The following is a 19,518-nucleotide window of genomic DNA, read 5'->3' as shown; positions in this document are numbered from 1 at the left end:
TGTCTCAGTGAGTGGCATCGTTATTACGTGATGTCAGAATATTGACTCTGTCATGTATCGTAGTAATGACTATTGAGTGGCACTATATTGCCGTTTTTCCACATATTGGAGATTTTAAGCATCAGAAGCAAGCTACACACAGAGACAATGTGACGTTAAAAAGAGGGGAATTTACCTCCTCTTTGTTATTGTGCCATGTTCTTAGCATTAACATCTTGCCTTCACCCTCATTAAGCTGTGAGCTTTGCCAGCCCTCGAAGCGAGGAGACCAAGAGTTCTGATGGTACCGATGGTTAGGTTTGTTCCAAAGGGGGAGGTGACATCTTGAGGGGGGCCTGTTAAAAGTCAGACACATGCAGTGCCACGTAATTATGGGGCTCCTGTGAGTAGGCTGGAGCCCGGGAGAGAGAGAGAAAGAGAGAAGAGAGAGAGAGAGAGAGAGGTGGGGGGGGGGGCGAAATCCTACCTTTCCTCGCATTACTGAAGTTGAGCAAACTTTGAAAGGACGCTGCGCTTTGAGCATCTGTTCGTCATCAGGCAAGCGGCCCTTCGCATGCTCACGTGTGATTCAGCCAGAGCGAACAGACTTCAGATCATCTCTCTCTCTCTCTCTCTCTCTCGCTTCTTAGGATTCTGAAAGTGTCTGTAAGGCTTATTTGTTCTAGTTCTTAAAGGTTGATCACCGCTGTATGGATACATGAGAGGTTTGATTACAGAGAAAAAAAAACAGACAGAAAGCATTTGCAGACGTTTGTTTGAGCCCTCCGTGGCTCATTTGGATATGAAAAAAATAACCATCCTCTCCAAACAGAACGGCAGGCATTGTTTTTGACAAGTGAGACTGACGCTCTGCAAGAAAGGATCTACATTATTTGTTTTTAGCTTCCGGACCACCAAATTATTCGTTTCCCTCTTGCGTCATGACTTCAAGTTATGCACACGTAATGGACAGGCCAGCCACGATATCAAACCGCCTGGAGAGTCCCATCACGTCTAACCTGGATAACTTGCAAGCCAAAAAGAATTTCTCGGTAAGCCATCTGTTGGATCTGGAAGAAGCCGGGGAAATGGTTGTCAACCAGGCAGACGAGAGCGTCGGGGAAGCTGGGAGAAGTATGATGGAATCCCCGGGACTGACCAGTGGAAGTGACACAAACCAACAGGACAGTAAGTCTGTCGACCTATTGTAATTGGCGTGCATAAATCTCCACACACCGCACGTATTAACCTATCGTTTTTATTCGATTCCTACAATTGGGCGTGCAGAGCGCACACAACGAGGAGCAACGGGCACGAAAGAAATGCACTCGTGAGATTTGGCAATTCGACATCTCTGACGCCCTCGACCCCACTCGACCATAAATATTAATTCTCCATTTGAGCGTTGATGCCAATTAAGTATGATGGCGTTGGTGAACTTGGTGAAGTAAACGTGTGACAATAAACCTTAGCCTCCAAATGAGATCGCCACGAGTTTGTCCTCAGCGCGTGGCTTGTTTAAATATAACTGGGAAAAGTGTAACTTTATATGAGACGATATTATCACTAGGCAATCAATTCGATGGGAATTTATGCATCCCCGAGTGAGTAAGACGACATTGACCAATTCTGTTTTTCTTAATGTGCCAAAAAACGAGAATATGATTTTGGTGGCAGAGAGCAGGATACTAATACTGCTGAAATTACTATTTTTATTCATAAAGACTGTCTATAGAGGCCGGTCCAGTTCATCAAATAAAATAAAATAAAATAAAATAAAACATCGTAGCCTTCCTCCTCATAAAGACTGTCTATAGAGGCCGGTCCAGTTCATCAAATCAAATAAAATAAAATAAAACATCGTAGCCTTCCTCCTCTCTTCTAAGGGGCCTTTTGACACGGACGTTATAGGCTTTAATGAGTGTTATTGTCACGTTTAAAAGCTAAAAATCACAGGGGTGACAGAGAAAAATGCGAGTGGAAGTGGGTCACATCGTTAATTTACGGTTATTTTCGGCCTGTCAAACACTCTCAGACTATTGGACGCTAATGGTTTGTCGTGATTAACGCACGTGTCTTTGCTCGAACAATTAAGGAATGAAATAACAACATGTCACTCGATCGCATTGGGATTTAAAACTGCAGGTGGAATTAATCAGTTGCCCAATAAACGTAAGACACGAAGCGCATGAGTTCTCTAATTCCAGTTTTGCGAGTACATTGTGGAAGGATTAATCTGCTGTTTATTTAGCGCCAAATATTTCACAAGAAATTGCACACATCGACATATCTCCAATTTAACAAAAACACAAGCAACGACTTTAGTTCATATTATTTTCATCATCATAGTGTATAGCCGATGCGATGAATAGGTAATTAACAGAAAACTATGCTTCATTTGATTTCAATTTGCGGTTTTTTAAATTATCATCATTATTATTAGTATTATTATTATTATTGTTATTAATCAGTATAAGTTTTGTACTCAGTGGTTTCTATCAAAAGCTGCTAAGTGGCAAGATAACCAATCCCTTTATTGTTATGAAAATCGCATTTAGGAATGGAAGCTGTGGGCAAAATGTTTCGTAACTTGGACAACAATATCCTGTAATACTCTGTTTTCACGCGTGCTGTTATTATGAAATTCGACACTGCATTTCGTTCAGATCGCACGCCTCTATATTAACACACTCAATATCTGATATCTGTATCGAACGAAATTCGCCGATCTCGGTTTTATTGTTATTATTATTATTATTATTCAATCGCCGTCGTTATCCTCAACTTGACATCAACTTGATTTAATGTAAAATTTTCGCCATTAAATGTCACGTACATGTAGCGGCACAGCGTCTCAAAGACGCTTCAATTCAGATTCGCTGGATACAATTGGCCTATCCAGCTCATTTTTAAAGGAAACATTGAAACGTGTGACCCATTATAACAATAGCGTTTCAAGAAATAAATAGGCGACAGAAATTGAGAAAACATTTGGATTTTAAGCTGACCCTCTTTGGTCATTAACAACGCTGGAAAAATCATTTCGGTAATTGACCTGCTCTCATTTTCTGTGTGAAGGGCGGCTGTTTGTTTTTTATGAAGGGTTAGAGGTCAACAAGTTTTTTAAACTTCTCAACTTGTAATTGAATCTAATATGACCCAGAGACATGCCAATCACTCACTGCCAATCACTCTCAACGTTTTACTTTTTTTTGTTTGTTCACAACTTGATGTAGTGTTATGAATCCCATGCCTGGAGCTTTTTATGATAGATGATTGGATGCCATGCAAAAAGTGGATGAAACACTCCCTTTGTGTTTTAAAACTGTTTGCTTGTGGATCCCTATCGGCACCTTGTACTTTTACTCACAAGATTACATTCCTTTATCATAATTTCTAATATGTCAGTGCATGCGGAAAATCGCATTTATTTTATGTTTTAGAGGTTTCAAATTAAGCTAGAGGGAATTTCAGAATAACACATTCATCGACTAAAACATAGCGATAAAGAAAATATTGAGATTGTCCCAGTTCAGTCATCAGTCATCAGTCATGTTTCCCCCTCCTCAGTATTTCCCAAAGTTCCAACAGGGTATGTAAACTTATGAGCACAACTGTATGTGTGCCATAAAAACTGGCATGGAATTACATTCACACTCAATAATGCATCCATCCGCCATTTCCATAAAAATTATGAAGTCAACAATGAAATTGCCCACGGGCCAGACTGGGATGTAGACGCCCAACAAGATTTTGTTGTAAGCTATCCAAGGTGGGTACGCAAGTACTTTTCAAAATGACATTTTCGCTGCCAGACAAAAAAGTTGTGTTTAAAGTCTTTAGACTGCGACTGCGGTTGGAAGTAATCTTTCCTTAGATAAGATGGTGACAAGCAAACAAACAGGCTCAGTGCTGACAGCTCGGATTGCCTCCTCGACAGTCTGAAAGCAAGGTGTTTGTGTGAGGCAAGGGAAGAATGCTCGAATCTACTTTCTGGACCACTTGTTTGTTGATTGTTGTATTCGATTTGATTTTCAACATATTGGTCTTCATCTGAGATCCATCATAACAAACCTGTATCAGATCCGAAAATCAAAAGCAAATCCATAACCATCAGAACAGCTGTCAGAAAAATATAATTTACTCATTCAATACAAAGATAAAATGATTAACAGAAGAATTACTGTTACGGAAACCATTAGTAAAAGAACAATTACTGTAGAAATACCCGGTTATTGAATTGGAGGCATCATCACCGGCGTTACAAAGGCAATACAAATCCTAAAGTAAAAAAATATATATATATAATTTTGGTGCATGCCGTAGTCATTGATATTACATGTGCTTTTGATTTTCTTGTTTTTCTTTGTTGAGTTTGTCACTGCAGTTTCAATGGAATAACATTTCAATGTGCCTTTTAAAATGGCTCATGGCAAATGGCAACTTTTTTTTTGATCTTAACCAACTAACATCACAAAAACTACACAAATTTAGAATGTTAATTTGGGGAATTCGCTAGAAAACAAGTACGAATCGCTTGCAGTCCTTGAGGGTTAAACATTTCATGAAAGCTTTTATCTTATTGGTGAAGGACATTGAGTCTAATGTGTCACACTTTTGCAGGTTTATATGTACTGTACACTGGAGCAGTGAAACAGATTTCAGTTGTCGAATATGAACTGGCTTCTCTCGGAGTGTCACGTTAATAAATCAATAGAGTCAGCATGTCCTTTCAGCGTAGTAAATGTCATTCTATCAACACATTTGAAATATTTATTGTTTTTTTTTGTAGGCATGCCATGTATAAGTTGCCAAATTTGACTTTTATTTTCCATCATCTAAAAAAAACTATAATTTGAGATTTAATTCCCCTGTTGAACATCCAGTAATCCGTCCAGTGTTTCCCAACCTTTATCGAGAAGTTGCAGATTCAAAATTGAAAAATCTCACGACAAGCCAGCAAAAAACAGTTTTGCAAAAACTATGAATACGGAAGTCTCTCTGTTGACTTACAACTTGATTTACTCTGTGTGAAATCTTGCCGTTTCATTAAACACGAAGCTGATACATTGCAGGAAGCCACAAAACATTTTATTTTGTGTGAATTGTAAGGGGTGGAAATATAGTTTTTTTTTTCAAATCCTCAATCTAAAGGAAGAACATTGAATTATTCTTCCTGTCACAATATATTGCATTGTAGATAGATTAAGCACGTGTTTGTCAGTAATAACAAAATATTTTGGAAAAAAAATGACATGAAATTGAATCATGTCCAGAGGCGCCCTTGACAATCTCTTACAAGTGTGCCACAGTACCCTGGTTGAGAATCACTGCAGTAAATCAATATTAGTCCTGCTCGTGAGCCTGGTCTTAATAATTATAAAACCACCGTTATTCCTATTTCCGAGTCCAAGATTTCAATTTCATCCACCATAAAATCATTAAACTAACGACGATCATGCCCGCCCGTAACCACATGAAATGAAGCGAACAACCATATTGCTTTCTTGTTCAAAACCAAATGGTGAGTTTATGAATTTGTAGCTACATACAATCCATTGTACGAGGACCTCTACTTGGAAGAAAATGTTTTCAAATCAGATCGTCTTTGTTTTTGATTTTTCTGTCTATTTAGCATGTAAACAGCAACACGCACAAAGAAAAAAAAACATGACAGTTAACTTTAGTTTTCTTTTCTGCATAGACGAGCAGATGAACACGGAGGAAAAGAAGAAGAGGAAGCAACGCAGGAACAGAACCACCTTTAACAGCAGCCAGCTCCAGGCTCTTGAGAGAGTGTTTGAGAGAACGCATTACCCTGATGCTTTCGTTCGAGAAGACCTGGCACGTCGGGTCAACCTGACGGAGGCCAGAGTGCAGGTAAGGAGAGGGCCATCACTCCTCTTTTTGTTTTCCCATATCTATGTCGATATCTATATCTATAACTATCTATCTATATACCGGTAGATAGATATAGATATCATTTGCTCTGAACTAGGTTTCATATTTTTTGCAAAGATGTTTTTTATACAGACTTGAGAGGGATTTCCTGCAGGAGCCCCTCTGAACATTTGATCAAATGTACAGCCATAAAATTAAAAAGGCATGGGGAAGAGTTCTCTGTGGACGAAACTACAGCTATGCTTTAAGCAAACCCCAAATTCCATGGCGACAGCTGGGAAATTGTACTTGCTTGAGTTTTTTTTTTTTGAGGAATTCCCACTGCTCCTAAAATCTCAAAACAAAGTAATTACACAATGCAATAAATATTTATTTCACTTCTCAACCGTGAGATTCCAAGTCTGTGATATGAGGGATTCTTACCATGAAGTGGAGGTCTTGTAGCCACGGGAACAGGACAAACAGCAGGGCACCGAGTATCACACATCATCTGTTAGTTCTTCGTTTATACTAAGAGGCCGATTGCTCTAAGTACCTTAGAGCATGTTTGAACTTTGCATTGGTCGGTTTAAGGAGAGCAGATAAGAGGTTGTCCGCACCACACACACAAAAATTCACCTTTTGCCGTATATTTGCTGACAATCGGTGGGTAGCCTGCATGATCTGCCAGCTGAAAAGTCTTTCGTGAAATTGTAACTGAGCAAATAAGTAACAAAAATTAAAAAATACAATTTTCCATGGATCTGAAAACTTTGCCTTATAACATGACATTAAGAATACAAAAAAAAAAGAACAAACACACTACATTAAAATGTAATACATGCAATTAATATCTGCTCAGTTGTATTTACCTCCACTGCAAAAAAAGCTGATAAAATATATTTTTCGTCCTAAGGTCATGGAGTAGTATTCATTGACCAAATAATTGGTATTATTTCCAAATGATCAAGTAGCATTTTATTACACGTCAAGCAACTCACTAAACATACGATGGTACGATGACGGAGCTCAAGTGTTTGGTGTGCATTGTACAAGCTATGATTTTGACTTCATATGAGATGAACCTTGACATCATTGCCACAGTGAACAATGTGCACAACCTACTGGAAAAGCCCTATGTTCTAAAGACAGTGTTTTTTTGTTGTTGTATACTTTTGTACTCGGTATTTCAGAGAGTGAGTTGCTTCTGACAGCCGTTTGCTGCCCTCACGCTTCTACACATCTACAAGTCTTTCAAGCAACAGAACAAAGTATCGTTCATATTACTCTGCAGTGCACAATTACAGCTACAAATCCTAGTTTTCACCCCTTTTTTTCCTCTTAAATGCCATTCAACATTTTGAACTATGTCTTTTTATAAGTAACAATTTAAAAAGATGTCACTTGGCGATTATTTGGAATGAATTATAATTTGATTGCATACGTCACCCATTTACAACCCTAAAATATTTCTCTCTCTCTCTCTCCACGCACACGCTCATATGTGTGGACGTGTGCATGTCTGCATTTCCTGCCCCTAAACACAAACAAAAATCCTCTTCTTACAGAAGAAAATAGGGGAAAGGAAATTGTGAGGTTGGAGCGAGAAGAAGGAGCACATCTGTGATTAATGTTTAGCAGAAAGTAATGCAGAAATCCTTTGATAATTGAGTCTTTGAGCTCATTCCTGAAGCTATGCGTCAGCATGCAGACATGCAGAGAGCCCCCGTGAGCGCCAGCATCTAATAATGGATATGATTTCACAGGGAGCAACAACATTAGCTGCCCTTGAGTCTTATCATCGTATGTTTAGTGAGTTAGAAGGGACTCATTAGAAGTAGGTTATGAATTGTACATCGTCAACTTTGTTAACGTGTAGAAAGTGTGTACCACTGGCGGGTGGGGAGTTTTGGATCTGAGCCTTCAGTGAGTATTTAGTGATCTAATCCACCTCTTAATAACGTCACCCCCCCAAAAAAAGTCATTAAAAAAAAAAACTACAACTCTGGCTACGTTCAAACTGCAGAGCGTGTTACGAATGTTCCAAAAAACAACTTTGCAGATTCAGACAATTGTCCATTGTCTCCCTTCCAAGCACTCTCACTCGCACGCATTGTTAAGAGGCCGATGTGTGGCATTAACGAAGAGCATTTCACGTATTTGAGGATTTACCAAAAGAAAAAAAAAACACAGTTACCTTAATCGTCCAATACATTACCTTGAGAACGCCAACGCTCCACCGTACAATATGGTACTCCGCAATCAATTTTTATCAATATGAAAACTTTAAATAAATAATAACATCGTACTCACCAGAAATTTTAATGCAGAGGCTCCTATTTGCCAGTGTATGCTAAATTGTTCACTCATACATTACTCTGAAATTGCCCCTGCTCCCCCCCCCCAAAAAAAATCCACATTGAAAACAAGCACCGTTGTTTCAAATAGCCTCATAAAGTTGAGTTTTTCTTGAAAAGTACACCTTGAAAGTGAATTTTCAATTGCGGTCTGTTATCATCCTCCAATCATAAATCAAGCTTCGGCCGCACATTGAGCTGAAACAATCAGAAGCGATAGTTACAGAACCAATGAGAGTAGGGATAACTTAAAGTCACTCATCATGGAGTCTGCGGGATGGCTTTTCGCAGGTGAATCTATAATTTGATTGGCTAAAAGAAGAACCAGCAATTTCAGTAGTGTGTGTGTGTGTGTGTGTGTGTGCGTGTGTGTGTGTGTGTGTGTGTGTGTGTGTGTGTGTGTGTGTGTGTGTGTGTGTGTGTGGTCAACGCCTGCACTCCAGGTCCCGAAGACGTTGGATGAAATAATGTGCCTGGCAACACATCGAAGCTGAAATCTGATTAGACTAAAAAAAAAAAAAAATAGCCAACAAAGAACTGGAAGCCGCGTGGCCAAGAATGCACAATGAAATTAAGACAAGATAAAGACAAAAGACTATTGGAAATAAATTACTTAATTTAAGTTGCATATGTACAGTAGGTCTGTGTTTCTGATAATGTTTGCGCCTGCAGAGAAGGCCTTGTAGGCCCTGACGGAACGGCGCTGGTGTGTACATACTACACAATATTGTTGCACAGATGTTGCGAGTCCAGAGTTCATCTAGATAGCAATTTAATGAAAATTGTCATTGTGGTAATCTGTTATTTTTATTAGGCTACTTGATATTTAAGTAGCATTTCAGGGACAGAGGGAGTCGATTGTCGATGAACCAGAAGTTGGATGCCCATTAATATGATATCTCCACACAATTGCAAATCTTCCTCCACAAAACCAGATGTCTCTAGCAGTACCAAGAATTATCCTTTGAGAGGCATACGATAGGGCATCCTGACTACCGGAAAATACATTGGAACCTCAGTTTAGAAATGTAATCTGCTAGCCGAAATCCCATTTTTAGGATAGGAAAACCTTTATTAGTCTCGCAGTGGAGAAATTCCCGATTCACAGCAGCAAAGTTATGAAAGGAAGAAGTAGAACAACAAAATATAGGAGCTGCTGGAAAGGCAGCCACTCTCGCGGCGCCATTTTGAAGTCAAAATAACACAACACAACACATAGGACACAGACAGTCGTGCAATCTTCACCAATTTTCTGCATACACTTTGTTGTCTGAAGCAGTTATAGATGAAAGAGGAGAGGATCAAAGTGTCCTTTCACCAGTGGATCAGAGACGTCATGCTTAAAATGTGCACACGTCTGCTACAAGCTAAATTTTGAAAGCAAACACGAAGCTGTAGCGTCCATTGACGAAAAGAGATTCGTTCACTTCTCCTGTCCCACGTAATCCGCTTCAAACTCCAAGCCGTGACTCCCAGTTCCAAATCCGCATCCAGATTGAAACTGGATGGCTCTTTTGCAGTCTCAACTCCAGGATGACATTTTTTCATGAATCCCACAGGATGGAAGTCGACTTTAACTTGAATCCCGGGTCTGGGAGGGTACAGGATACAAAGTTCATGGGAGCAGACGGAAGCTGGATTATCCAGCAGTAGGAAGAAAAAAAAACCTCCGGTAGGTCCATGAGGAAGAGGAGGTGTAAAACATTTTTTGGGGAAATGGGAGCGGTACGGGAGTGGGAGTCATTTTGAATGCGAGCAGGACAGGATGGGAATAATTTTCAATGGGACAGGACAGCATTTTTTTCTTCTGTTTTTTATGGTCCGGGACAGGATGGTATGGGATTGTTTCTGTGGGGGTGGGATGGGAATGGGAGTGAAAATCCATTCCCATGTAGTTTCATATCCATTTGGACAGGATGCATCTCAGTCACTGATGGTTGAGTTGGACACTCGCCTGATTTGTGTGCGGGCAGCATGGGATTGGCTCCCAGTCAGTGACGATGTGGACGTGGCTGTGGCTGTGAATCATTATTTGTGTCTATATGTGCCCTGACTGGTGACCAGTTTGGGGTGTAATCTACCTTCTGCCCAAAGTCAGCTGGGATAGGCTCCCAAAAAAACCCACGACCCTGTTCAGGATAAGCAATGTTGAAAATGGATGGATGGAAAATGCATTTCAGTCTAAACAGCTCCAAATACACAGATGAGTTTTGACTCTCCGTGATGTCACTCTACGCAACACCAGACCCAATGCCCCAGACCAGAGAGAGGCAAATTCGAAATGTAGAACGGTGATGCCAAACATGAGATATCCTGGATGATGCCTCACTTCTAATGTTGTTGCTCCAACCGTCTGTCAAATGTGTCAATGGCATATATGCACACACCCATTCCACATTTGGGGTACAGTGATCCCTCGCTACTTCGCGGTTCACTTTTCGCGGTTTCAGTGCATCACGAATTTTTCAAAAACATTCATAAAAAAAATAAAAATAAGCAAAAATGCCGCAAAAGGTCCGCAAGAGGCAGCGAAAGTCAGCAAAACAGCAGTGAGTCACATAGAGCAACATATACAGTACTACATGTATATTTTTACTGTATTTTGTTTTTTATGTCTTCACGTATACCATAAAATTTGGCCTTATAACTATTATACTGTATATATATACTCATACACATGTACATATACCTGTACAGCGGGGGCGGGGGGGTACCTACTTCGCGGAGTTTCCTCTTTCGCGGAAGGTCTCGGTCCCCATTAACCACGATAATTGAGGGATCACTGTATTTTATATATATTTTGGCTATCTCTCTCTCTCTCTCACTCTATCGATCGCTGCTAGCTAGCGATAGATATAGAATTTTTCCTCCTGATAACGTCCCGGTTGCTTGGAATAAACTAAAGTCGGAAGCTCATATGCCTCCGTATTTTCCAACGGAAATACGTCATGAGTTGGCATGGTGTGGCCCAGTCTGAACAGGGTCAGATCCCATTTGCTAAAAACAATGCGGGCAGTCAGCTCTAAAAATCAGATTGCAGGAGGAATCTGATTGGTATCAAATTCACCTGTAGTCTGAATGCTGAATTTCATTGTTTGCAAACCAAAACATTTGCCAACTACAGCAATGTTTCGTCTGGAAATCAATAGAAATACAATGAACGAACCGATGTGCCCTGTGACTGACTCGAGACCAGTTCAACCTGTTCTGCCTTCAGCCCGACGTCAGTTGGGATACGCTCCCGCAACCCTGTTCAGGATAAGCAGTGTTGAAAATGGATGGATGGAAACAATGAACCCGTTCCAGCTCAAGAACGAAAGTTAAGAGTATGTTGGCCTTACCTCCAGTGTTCTTCTCTCCTCCCCGCGGCTCCACTGGCGGGGATGGGACAGTGGCTGATCTCCAGTTCAATTGAGCTTACTAATAGCATTATCAATAGCAGTTCTCAGTTCCTTTGGTCCCATACAGAAGGCTAATTTTGAGTAAAAAAAAAAAAAAACTAAAAAGGACTTTCAATACATGACGCATTGAGCCAATTATGATTTTGCCCTGTGAGAAATAGCACAACTCAACCTCCTACATTCAAGTGAAATAGCGTGTAATACCGAAACAATATTTTCTCAAAATTTTCGGGGGTGCATGGAAACTTCAATTGGGGCATTCATGAACTGAGGTTCCACTGTAAGCAAGTGTACTAGTGGAAGAAATAAAACCTAGCTAGGCTAAATATAAGCTTACCTGGTTACTACATTACAGTTGCAAACTATCCTGGATATTCTCATAGTGGGAAATGATGTAGGAGACGTTATACAAACACTCAACTCAACCAGTTCCTTTTTTAGTTTCTGACCAGAGCATAAACTGCCTGATTGGCTATTTCACCACAATCACAAGTCTCTGGCTCAGCCAAACATTGTCTTGACCACACACTTTAGGATTTGTGATCGTACATAATGAACAATTATGACCAATTTACCAGGAAATCAGGCAGGAATTATCTTTTATCCACAGCACACAATAATTGGTCTTTTGCTGACATTGATCAGATGGGAGCAAATGCGCTCTAATTAGACCTGATTGTCATGATCGGTGCAGCGTTTACAATGGTACAATACGATTTGCATAGCTTATAATGTCATATGTCATCATGGAAATTGTAAGCGTTTTTCCTCGCAGAGTGTACATTCAAAAATCCCATTTTATTTTTCTCATTGCAGGTTTGGTTTCAAAATAGGCGAGCTAAATTTCGTCGGAATGAGCGAGCTATGTTGGCCAGCAAGAATGCTTCACTCCTGAAATCCTACTCTGGAGAAGTTACAGCGGTGGAGCAACCAATTGTCCCACGCCCTGCACCACGCCCAAATGATTATCTTTCCTGGGGTAGCACTGCTCCATACAGGTTGGTGGTCTGACATTGATCCCCCCCCCCCCCCCCCCATTAACAAAGGAAGTTCAATACATTTCCAATCCATTGTGACTCCTGTATTCAGTGTGGACCGCCTGCATTAAAATCAAATCACGTTCAAAAAGTTAAAACACAAACAAACAATTTTGGCAGTCGAATATATACTCTGTTACGTTTATGAAGCAAGCTCAAAAAGTTGAATTCTCTTCAACACCTCGTCAACCTAGGTCCAACCTAAACCATCAGACTTTCTTGACCGTTTCATCCAGAGTTTAAAGTATGCCCACAATATTTAAGCTTGCTCAAATTCTCTGCCTCGTTGCTCGCTTACTGACAGCTTCAAAACAATTCTAACAAATGCATGGTGAATCACTCTAGCATTTTTAGGTCACTTTATTGCACACAGGCTTGTAAAAGAGAATGGCATGTCAAGAGTGTTGTCAATACTCTATACACTCACTTAGTTTTAAGCTCTAAAGGCAAAAATATAAAACAAAAATATCTTGCGATCATTGATGCTTGTTCTACTCGATGCATCTCACGATTGTCTGATTGTGCTTGAATGAAAGAATTCTCATAACTCGTAATCTGTGTCTTGCATTTTAAAAAAGACATTACAAAGCGCCTGACATGATTTGGTGAATGAAAGATTTGCTACATTGTAAAAGATGGACATTCAGATAGTGTACGTTTAATATGTACTAACACACATATGTTATGTACTGTATGTTATATAAATAAAAATTATTCATCCATTTCCTTCACAATGTTATGTTTAGGAACACTTTACGTAGTTGTCCTATAATTCCAGTAAATAATAATGAAATTTTCTCTCTCTCTCTCTCTCTCTCTCTATATATATATATACATACAGTATATTGTTGTGGTCAATTTTGCAGATTGCTTTTTGCATCTACAATATCTCTCCTTTATTTACATGTACAGTAATGTATTTCAAAATTGCAACACCGTCCTTTCACTCGCTGTCCCCCAATAGTCTTCAAGGGGGCCAGAGGGGGCCAGATCCTGTGACCCTAATGACTAGGCGATAATGTGAAAACAAACTGTATTAAACCCACCGTTGACCTCGATGACCTCTCTGCTACATGTCACACCAGATAACAAATGAATGAACACAAAGTCTTCCCAGATTATGTTACATTGTCCTGATTTACTGGGATCGTCCAAATTGGCATAAAATGGCAAAGCCTGCCATGAGACCAGCACATAAAAATTTGGGTCTGAAGCTGGGAAGCAAGACAAATGGATTCTGAAGCAGCATTAATAAGCGGAACATACCAATGGGATGCTATATCATTTAATATTTTTGTTAAACTGATATTAGGATTAGAATAGTTTTGGATTTTTCATTGCAGTTCATTTTTTGTTCATTTTGTTGTTTTGAAAGTTCAGTTCTTTTTAATTCACTTTTAGAGGAAGTTTTTGTTTGTTGTTGATTTTTTTGGGGAGCAATGCTTTGTTTTAGCTTATTTTTGAATAGTTTTAGTCTTCATTTTTTAATGTACGAAGTATTTGATGAGTGCAAGATTTAAAAAAAAGTAATAAATAAAAGTATTGTGTAATAAAGTACAATGTAAACAAACAACTGGCCATCTTTTTTCTGTAGCTGTGGATGTGCAGCAATATATTTAAAATTAACCCCGAAAGCTCATGTGCAATAATAATTGACAAAGACAAAAATAAAGAACATTTTCACTATAATTATAATTAGTTTTCGTTTGTTTTCTAAACAAAAGACATCGTTTCAGTTAGTTTTGTTTTTTTCAAAATAATTTTTGGTTTTATTTTAATTCATTCCTGACAACGTTTTTTTTTCAATTATAGTAACTGTACTTTATTAGTTTTCGTCAACTATCATAACCGTGATAATATTCAATTCTGAATGTGGGGTCAGTGGGGGTGCCACAAAACATGTTGCCCTCAGAGAGAGATGCCTTCATTCTACTCAATTTTTTGTCTTGCTGTTAGCAATGAAAAGTTCTCTTCAGAATACATTTGTGTGTGTTGCTGTTTTTTTTTTTTTGTTTGTTTTTTGCCGGGGGTGAGAGAGGGTCTCACAAAGCTCACCCTAAGTGACAGAAGATATGCCACATTTTGAAAACTTATAACTAAGAAAGAGAGAAATATTTTTTAAAGCCAAATATTACCATATTGCTCAGTATGAAGTCAACATGAAAGGTGGATAACCACCACGCCACCACAAAAAAAGCCTGTCCCGATACTCTCAATTCACGCAATTAAAAAAAAAAAATCCTACATTGCCCTTGTGTAAACGAGCCCTCAAACTGTCTCTGAGATGGGTATATATATATTTTTTTAACGGTCATATCAATATAAAATACTGTGACAAGATTTTGCCGATACAGTTTGTGTTGCTTTTCTGGAATTGTTGGTAACTAGTGGCTCAACCTTTTTCCACTCTTTTCCCCTCCCTTGACTCCTTCAGTGCCATGGCCACCTACCCACCGACTTGCTCCAACACTAACACCTCCCAGGGAATGAACATGGCAAACAGCATTGCCAACCTGCGGCTCAAAGCAAAGGAGTATAGCTTGAACCAGGTGCCCACAGTCAACTGAAAGGTGAAGTACAGAAAAGCCGTCCAGATTAGGGGACCTTTGAAACCACTGGACCCCCACAAACATCACCTTTGGAATGAGCTTCAAACCGACATAAACTGGATCGTAATGTTTCTGCTTTTTCTTTTTTTTTTTCTTTTTTTTTTAACTTTAGAAATTGGGTGTGACAGCATTTTGCCACGAGATGCAAAATGTCGGACACAGAGTGACGCAACACCGTTTCGCTCCAAGACTTTTTGTCTTACAAACCGCTGTTTGTACCAAAGACATCTAGACTGATGTTGTAATCAAATATCTGTGTAGTTTTGTTTTTGTGACTAATAATGGAAGCTTTTTCCCCCCTCTATGAGTTTTGTACTGTTATCAAAGACAGAAGGAATGAGACTCAAACAATATGTGGAATACCCTTGGCTACTTTGGTTGCGGTGGACAAAATCGCACACCCAAATCTGGCTCGATATGTTTTTTTTCTGTACTTCTTAAGATCTATGAAGACTCCATGTGAAACCTGGGGTTCGTGACACCATGGTTCCGACTCGATTTTCATTTTATCATTTTCCTATCCATCTTATATAATGACAAACACATGTTTTCAAGTAATTTTCATTGTAAGTATTCAAGATACAGGAGAGGCTGTTGTATTTCCCAGTAGATCATTTTGATGTTCTGTGATATCATTTATTTGTAACAGACAAAAAACATGTATATTAATTAATAAAAATGTATTTCAAGCAATAAATTAGACTACCATTCAGTAGGTCCAATAACAGGTTAGATGCAATTTGTGAATGTCTTAAACGCTTTCGGAAAACAACAACAACTTTCAAGTAAGCGTGACAAAATATATGACTGCAGACATGCAGTCCGATAAATTCTACCCATTTAACTATAAGAATTAACTATAAGAAATAAGTATGTTTAGAGTAGGGCTCGTTTGGAGAGTAACATGATCTCAGACCTCTTGCAAGACCCATTAGAGCAAGATTTACAACTTAAATTCTTCCTCAGAGAAAAACCTCAAGCTACGCGCTGTGTTTTTTATTTCTCGATACCATGCCATTTCATCTTAAAAATGGGATATTTATGAGCTCCTTTCAATGAAGGGATTTGAACTCTTGAGTTGCCGTCCAGGCTGTCTCTCCTCCTTGACCCTAAGAAGTGGTGCAACAAACACGCCATTCTTGGCGGCAGACGCCAACTGTACAAGCAGGCTTGCAAGTTGAGATTTGGCGTGGGTGAGGATTGATGGAGGCGGTGCCAAAATGATGTCCAACGTACATTAATTGTGCAGATATTTTATGACACGGAAAAAACAAGCGGAATTTCTGAAATATCAATGTCCTTCAAAACCCATTTCTTTCCACATCTTCCCGAAATGAATTAATAAATACAATTTTCATTCACTGACGCATCAGGAAGCTGATCCTTGACTTTCATCTCGAGAGCCGAGGCATTTCTGAATTAGGCTCTTGATATTAATCGACTATTTTTACACTTAACTGTGAGTCTGCCTCATTCTTTGAGTGTAAAAAAAAAAAAGAAATCAACATGTGAGTATGTATTTAGTTAAAAACAATTTTGGCTGATTTTGACGGAAGCAAATTAGAGAACATGGTCCCCTAATGTAATCTAAAAGCACAAACTTGACTCTGCATTAATCATTTAAGCATTATTTACATTTTGGGAGTTGGCTGCAATGAATTATTTATTTAGGCTAACTTGATTGAGCATCCCCTCCCCCAGTACTTCCTACATGGCTTTGAACTGATCGGCATATTGTCATAATAAAATGGTGGTTCACTGATGTGGCTTCAACATTTATCCCATCTTGCATGCCACATTAAAAAAAGGATATTCCTGTTTTCTTTTTACTTGTTTTCTTTTCTGCTCTTAGTTGTTTTCCTGATCACTGATCCCTGACTGTGGTATGTCCAATGTCAGACCCTGTCCGCCTTTCCCCTGCCAGGCGCCTGGTCTCACCTTTCATGGCCAGAGTCGGGGCTGACCTGAAGTGATTCCAGATGTGGAAATCTTTTTAACCTAAACCCCATCACCCAACTCCCCTCTAACCCCCACGCTCTTCACCCTCTCACTTCTTCTCCTCCCCCTCTTCACCCCAGGGCCTGGCCAGCCACTCCATCAGGTATGACAGCATTCCCCGAGTCTCTCCTCGGCTGAGCACATGACATACAATGCAACAATCCCACTCTCTGCACCAATTCTGCCCTCACCCACCCACTCGAGTCTTCAACAGCACATCTGGAGCTCATTACAGAGGAGACAGTAAGAGTGAGGGAGGGGTGGAGAGTCTGCATGCAGAATGTGTATGTGCAACAGAGCGGGAAGGAACATTTCTTAACCCTTCTTTATGAAACCCCTTTGTTTGCTTTTTTCCCCTTTTTTCGGTTGGATTTTCTTTCTCCTTAACTTCACCCGCTCGCCTTTGCTTGAAATGTTTGCAGCGATCTTCGTCTTGCTGTCAGTGTCCCATGATCACAGATACTTTATTAGTCAGAGCATTTGGGATTGAGCTCAGCACAAGAAATAGAGACTCGTGGAGCGGGAGGACAGAAATACTGCACAGCTGTTAACAGTGTGTGGTTTGAGTGAACAACCAAAAGAATTTTTTGAGATGAGAAGTTTCCACGCAAAGTAAAGCTGGCTGAGCGGTTGGATGATTTTTGTGAAAATGCATTCACAGGAGACACTTTGAAAGATGTTCAGATAAAAACTTTGCCATACTGCCAAAGAAATGGAACAAATCTCATTTTATTAATCAATAGTGACCAGCCAAAAACTGAAAAAAAATATGTTTTTCCTCATTGAAAACAGGTCTCCTTTTTTCTTCTTAAATAATGATTTTTTCTGACAACACAGAATTCCCAATGTGGGTGTCAAATTGATCTGAATACCAACTAAATGCCAAAAGAGTCCATTTTCTTCCTCAGTGATTCTCTCCTTCGCACGACATATATGTCCTAAAAACAATTGTTTCTTCGTGCTAGTTGTGAATGCTGCAAAATATCACCAAAACATGACAGGAGAATGCAGAGTAAATGCTCTCCAAACACTTTTTCCTTTTTTTGGACAAGACTATTTTCTGTCGAGATGTTGATGCCCGGAATGTTCATACAATTCACATGCTCCATTTTCTCATGCTCTTGTGACAAAGATTGTTTTTGACTTATTCTGGAAGTAACTTAATTATGGCATGACAAATGCGTCTGGCTTAACTTAAATGTCTGCTATAACCATCCTATAGTCAGTCCTCGGTGAATTAGCATTTGAATTCTCAGCGCCGCGGAGGTCCAGTTAGGGCAGCAACCAAAACAACAATTGTGGTGACCAGCATGATGTGAGCTCTGAGGAATCGTCTATACACGATTACTGTATCGAGTTCATAATTCCTTCTTGGCATGTGACCTAATTGAAGTATTTGGAGTTTTTTGTGTTTTGTTTCAAACAAATTCTGCCTTTTGCTTTTCGAGCGGTCAGAGCAAAGCCATACAGACTTACCACAGGCAGTATCATATTTTTACACAGAGAAGTACACTCTTGAGTCAAGCTGCCTATTAAAAGGCCTCCTTCGTGACTGAGCGAGGGCAGTGGAGGCAGAGAGGAGGACCGTCAACCCGCACTGAAAAACTTCACATTTTAGTAGTATAAAAACCATTCAAATGAAGTTGATGGACGAATAATAACTCCAACTCAAATAGTACCCAAAAGGCAACTGCGTTCGTATGTAAACGATGCAACATGTTTCACTTTCACTTGTATAGCGTGACGAGAAGATTTTATTTGACAGGTCTCTCAATTGAAATAACTGGCATGAACTTGCCAGGTTGTATTATCCAGCTGTCTTCCTCCCCCTGCTGGACGTCGTGTGTCTGCGCAGCTGACAGATCGGACCGCTCCAAACCAGACGACTCTTTCCCGAAGTGACCATCCCAAAATGATTTATTCCCCTTAGATATAATATAAACCATTCGTGAAAATCACATTATCAATCAATTGAATTTTCCACATGAGCCGTGAATAATTGAGACTTGCTGTTGGGACATACGCCCACATGGTGTTGTCAACTGCATGCCGAGAGGCTTTATTTTAGTTTATTTTATTTATTTTGATTAATCAACAGTCTTCTAAAACTTAGTAATTGTAACAAGTTACATACACCACAAATAATAAATGTATACAAAAGTATAATAAAAATATGGCAGGGGTTACGAATAAAACTCCAATGAAAAAGCACTGACGACTTTTGAATGAGAGCAGAGGTTCATGGTTTTGAGAGGTT

The 19,518-nt window shown here is 39.5% G+C and overlaps 1 protein-coding gene across 1 annotated transcript; it reads left to right on the top strand.

The window, feature by feature from the left end:
- Positions 1-427: 427 nt before the first annotated feature.
- Positions 428-15,960, top strand: prrx1b (paired related homeobox 1b). The gene is made up of 4 exons (XM_086116683.1): positions 428-1,167; positions 5,684-5,859; positions 12,434-12,615; positions 15,089-15,960. The coding sequence occupies exons 1-4, from the start codon at positions 921-923 to the stop codon at positions 15,219-15,221; spliced, it is 738 nt and encodes a 245-aa protein (XP_085972809.1). The 5' UTR covers positions 428-920; the 3' UTR covers positions 15,222-15,960.
- Positions 15,961-19,518: the final 3,558 nt, after the last annotated feature.

The sequence above is a fragment of the Hippocampus guttulatus genome, chromosome 7 (genome assembly GCF_054856545.1).
Source record: "Hippocampus guttulatus isolate MCC_2025c chromosome 7, RoL_Hgut_1.0, whole genome shotgun sequence".
NCBI lineage: Eukaryota > Metazoa > Chordata > Actinopteri > Syngnathiformes > Syngnathidae > Hippocampus > Hippocampus guttulatus.
The sequence above is the reverse complement of the archived record's forward strand: the minus strand, read 5'-3'. Positions and strand labels throughout refer to the sequence as shown.

Excerpts from the sequence above, each read along its gene's own strand:
- prrx1b (XM_086116683.1), top strand. The coding sequence starts at position 921 with ATGACTTCAAGTTATGCACACGTAATGGACAGGCCAGCCACGATATCA. Across the intron at positions 1,168-5,683 it reads TGACACAAACCAACAGGACA|ACGAGCAGATGAACACGGAG; the intron begins GTAAGTCTGTCG and ends TTTTCTGCATAG. Across the intron at positions 5,860-12,433 it reads TGACGGAGGCCAGAGTGCAG|GTTTGGTTTCAAAATAGGCG; the intron begins GTAAGGAGAGGG and ends TTCTCATTGCAG.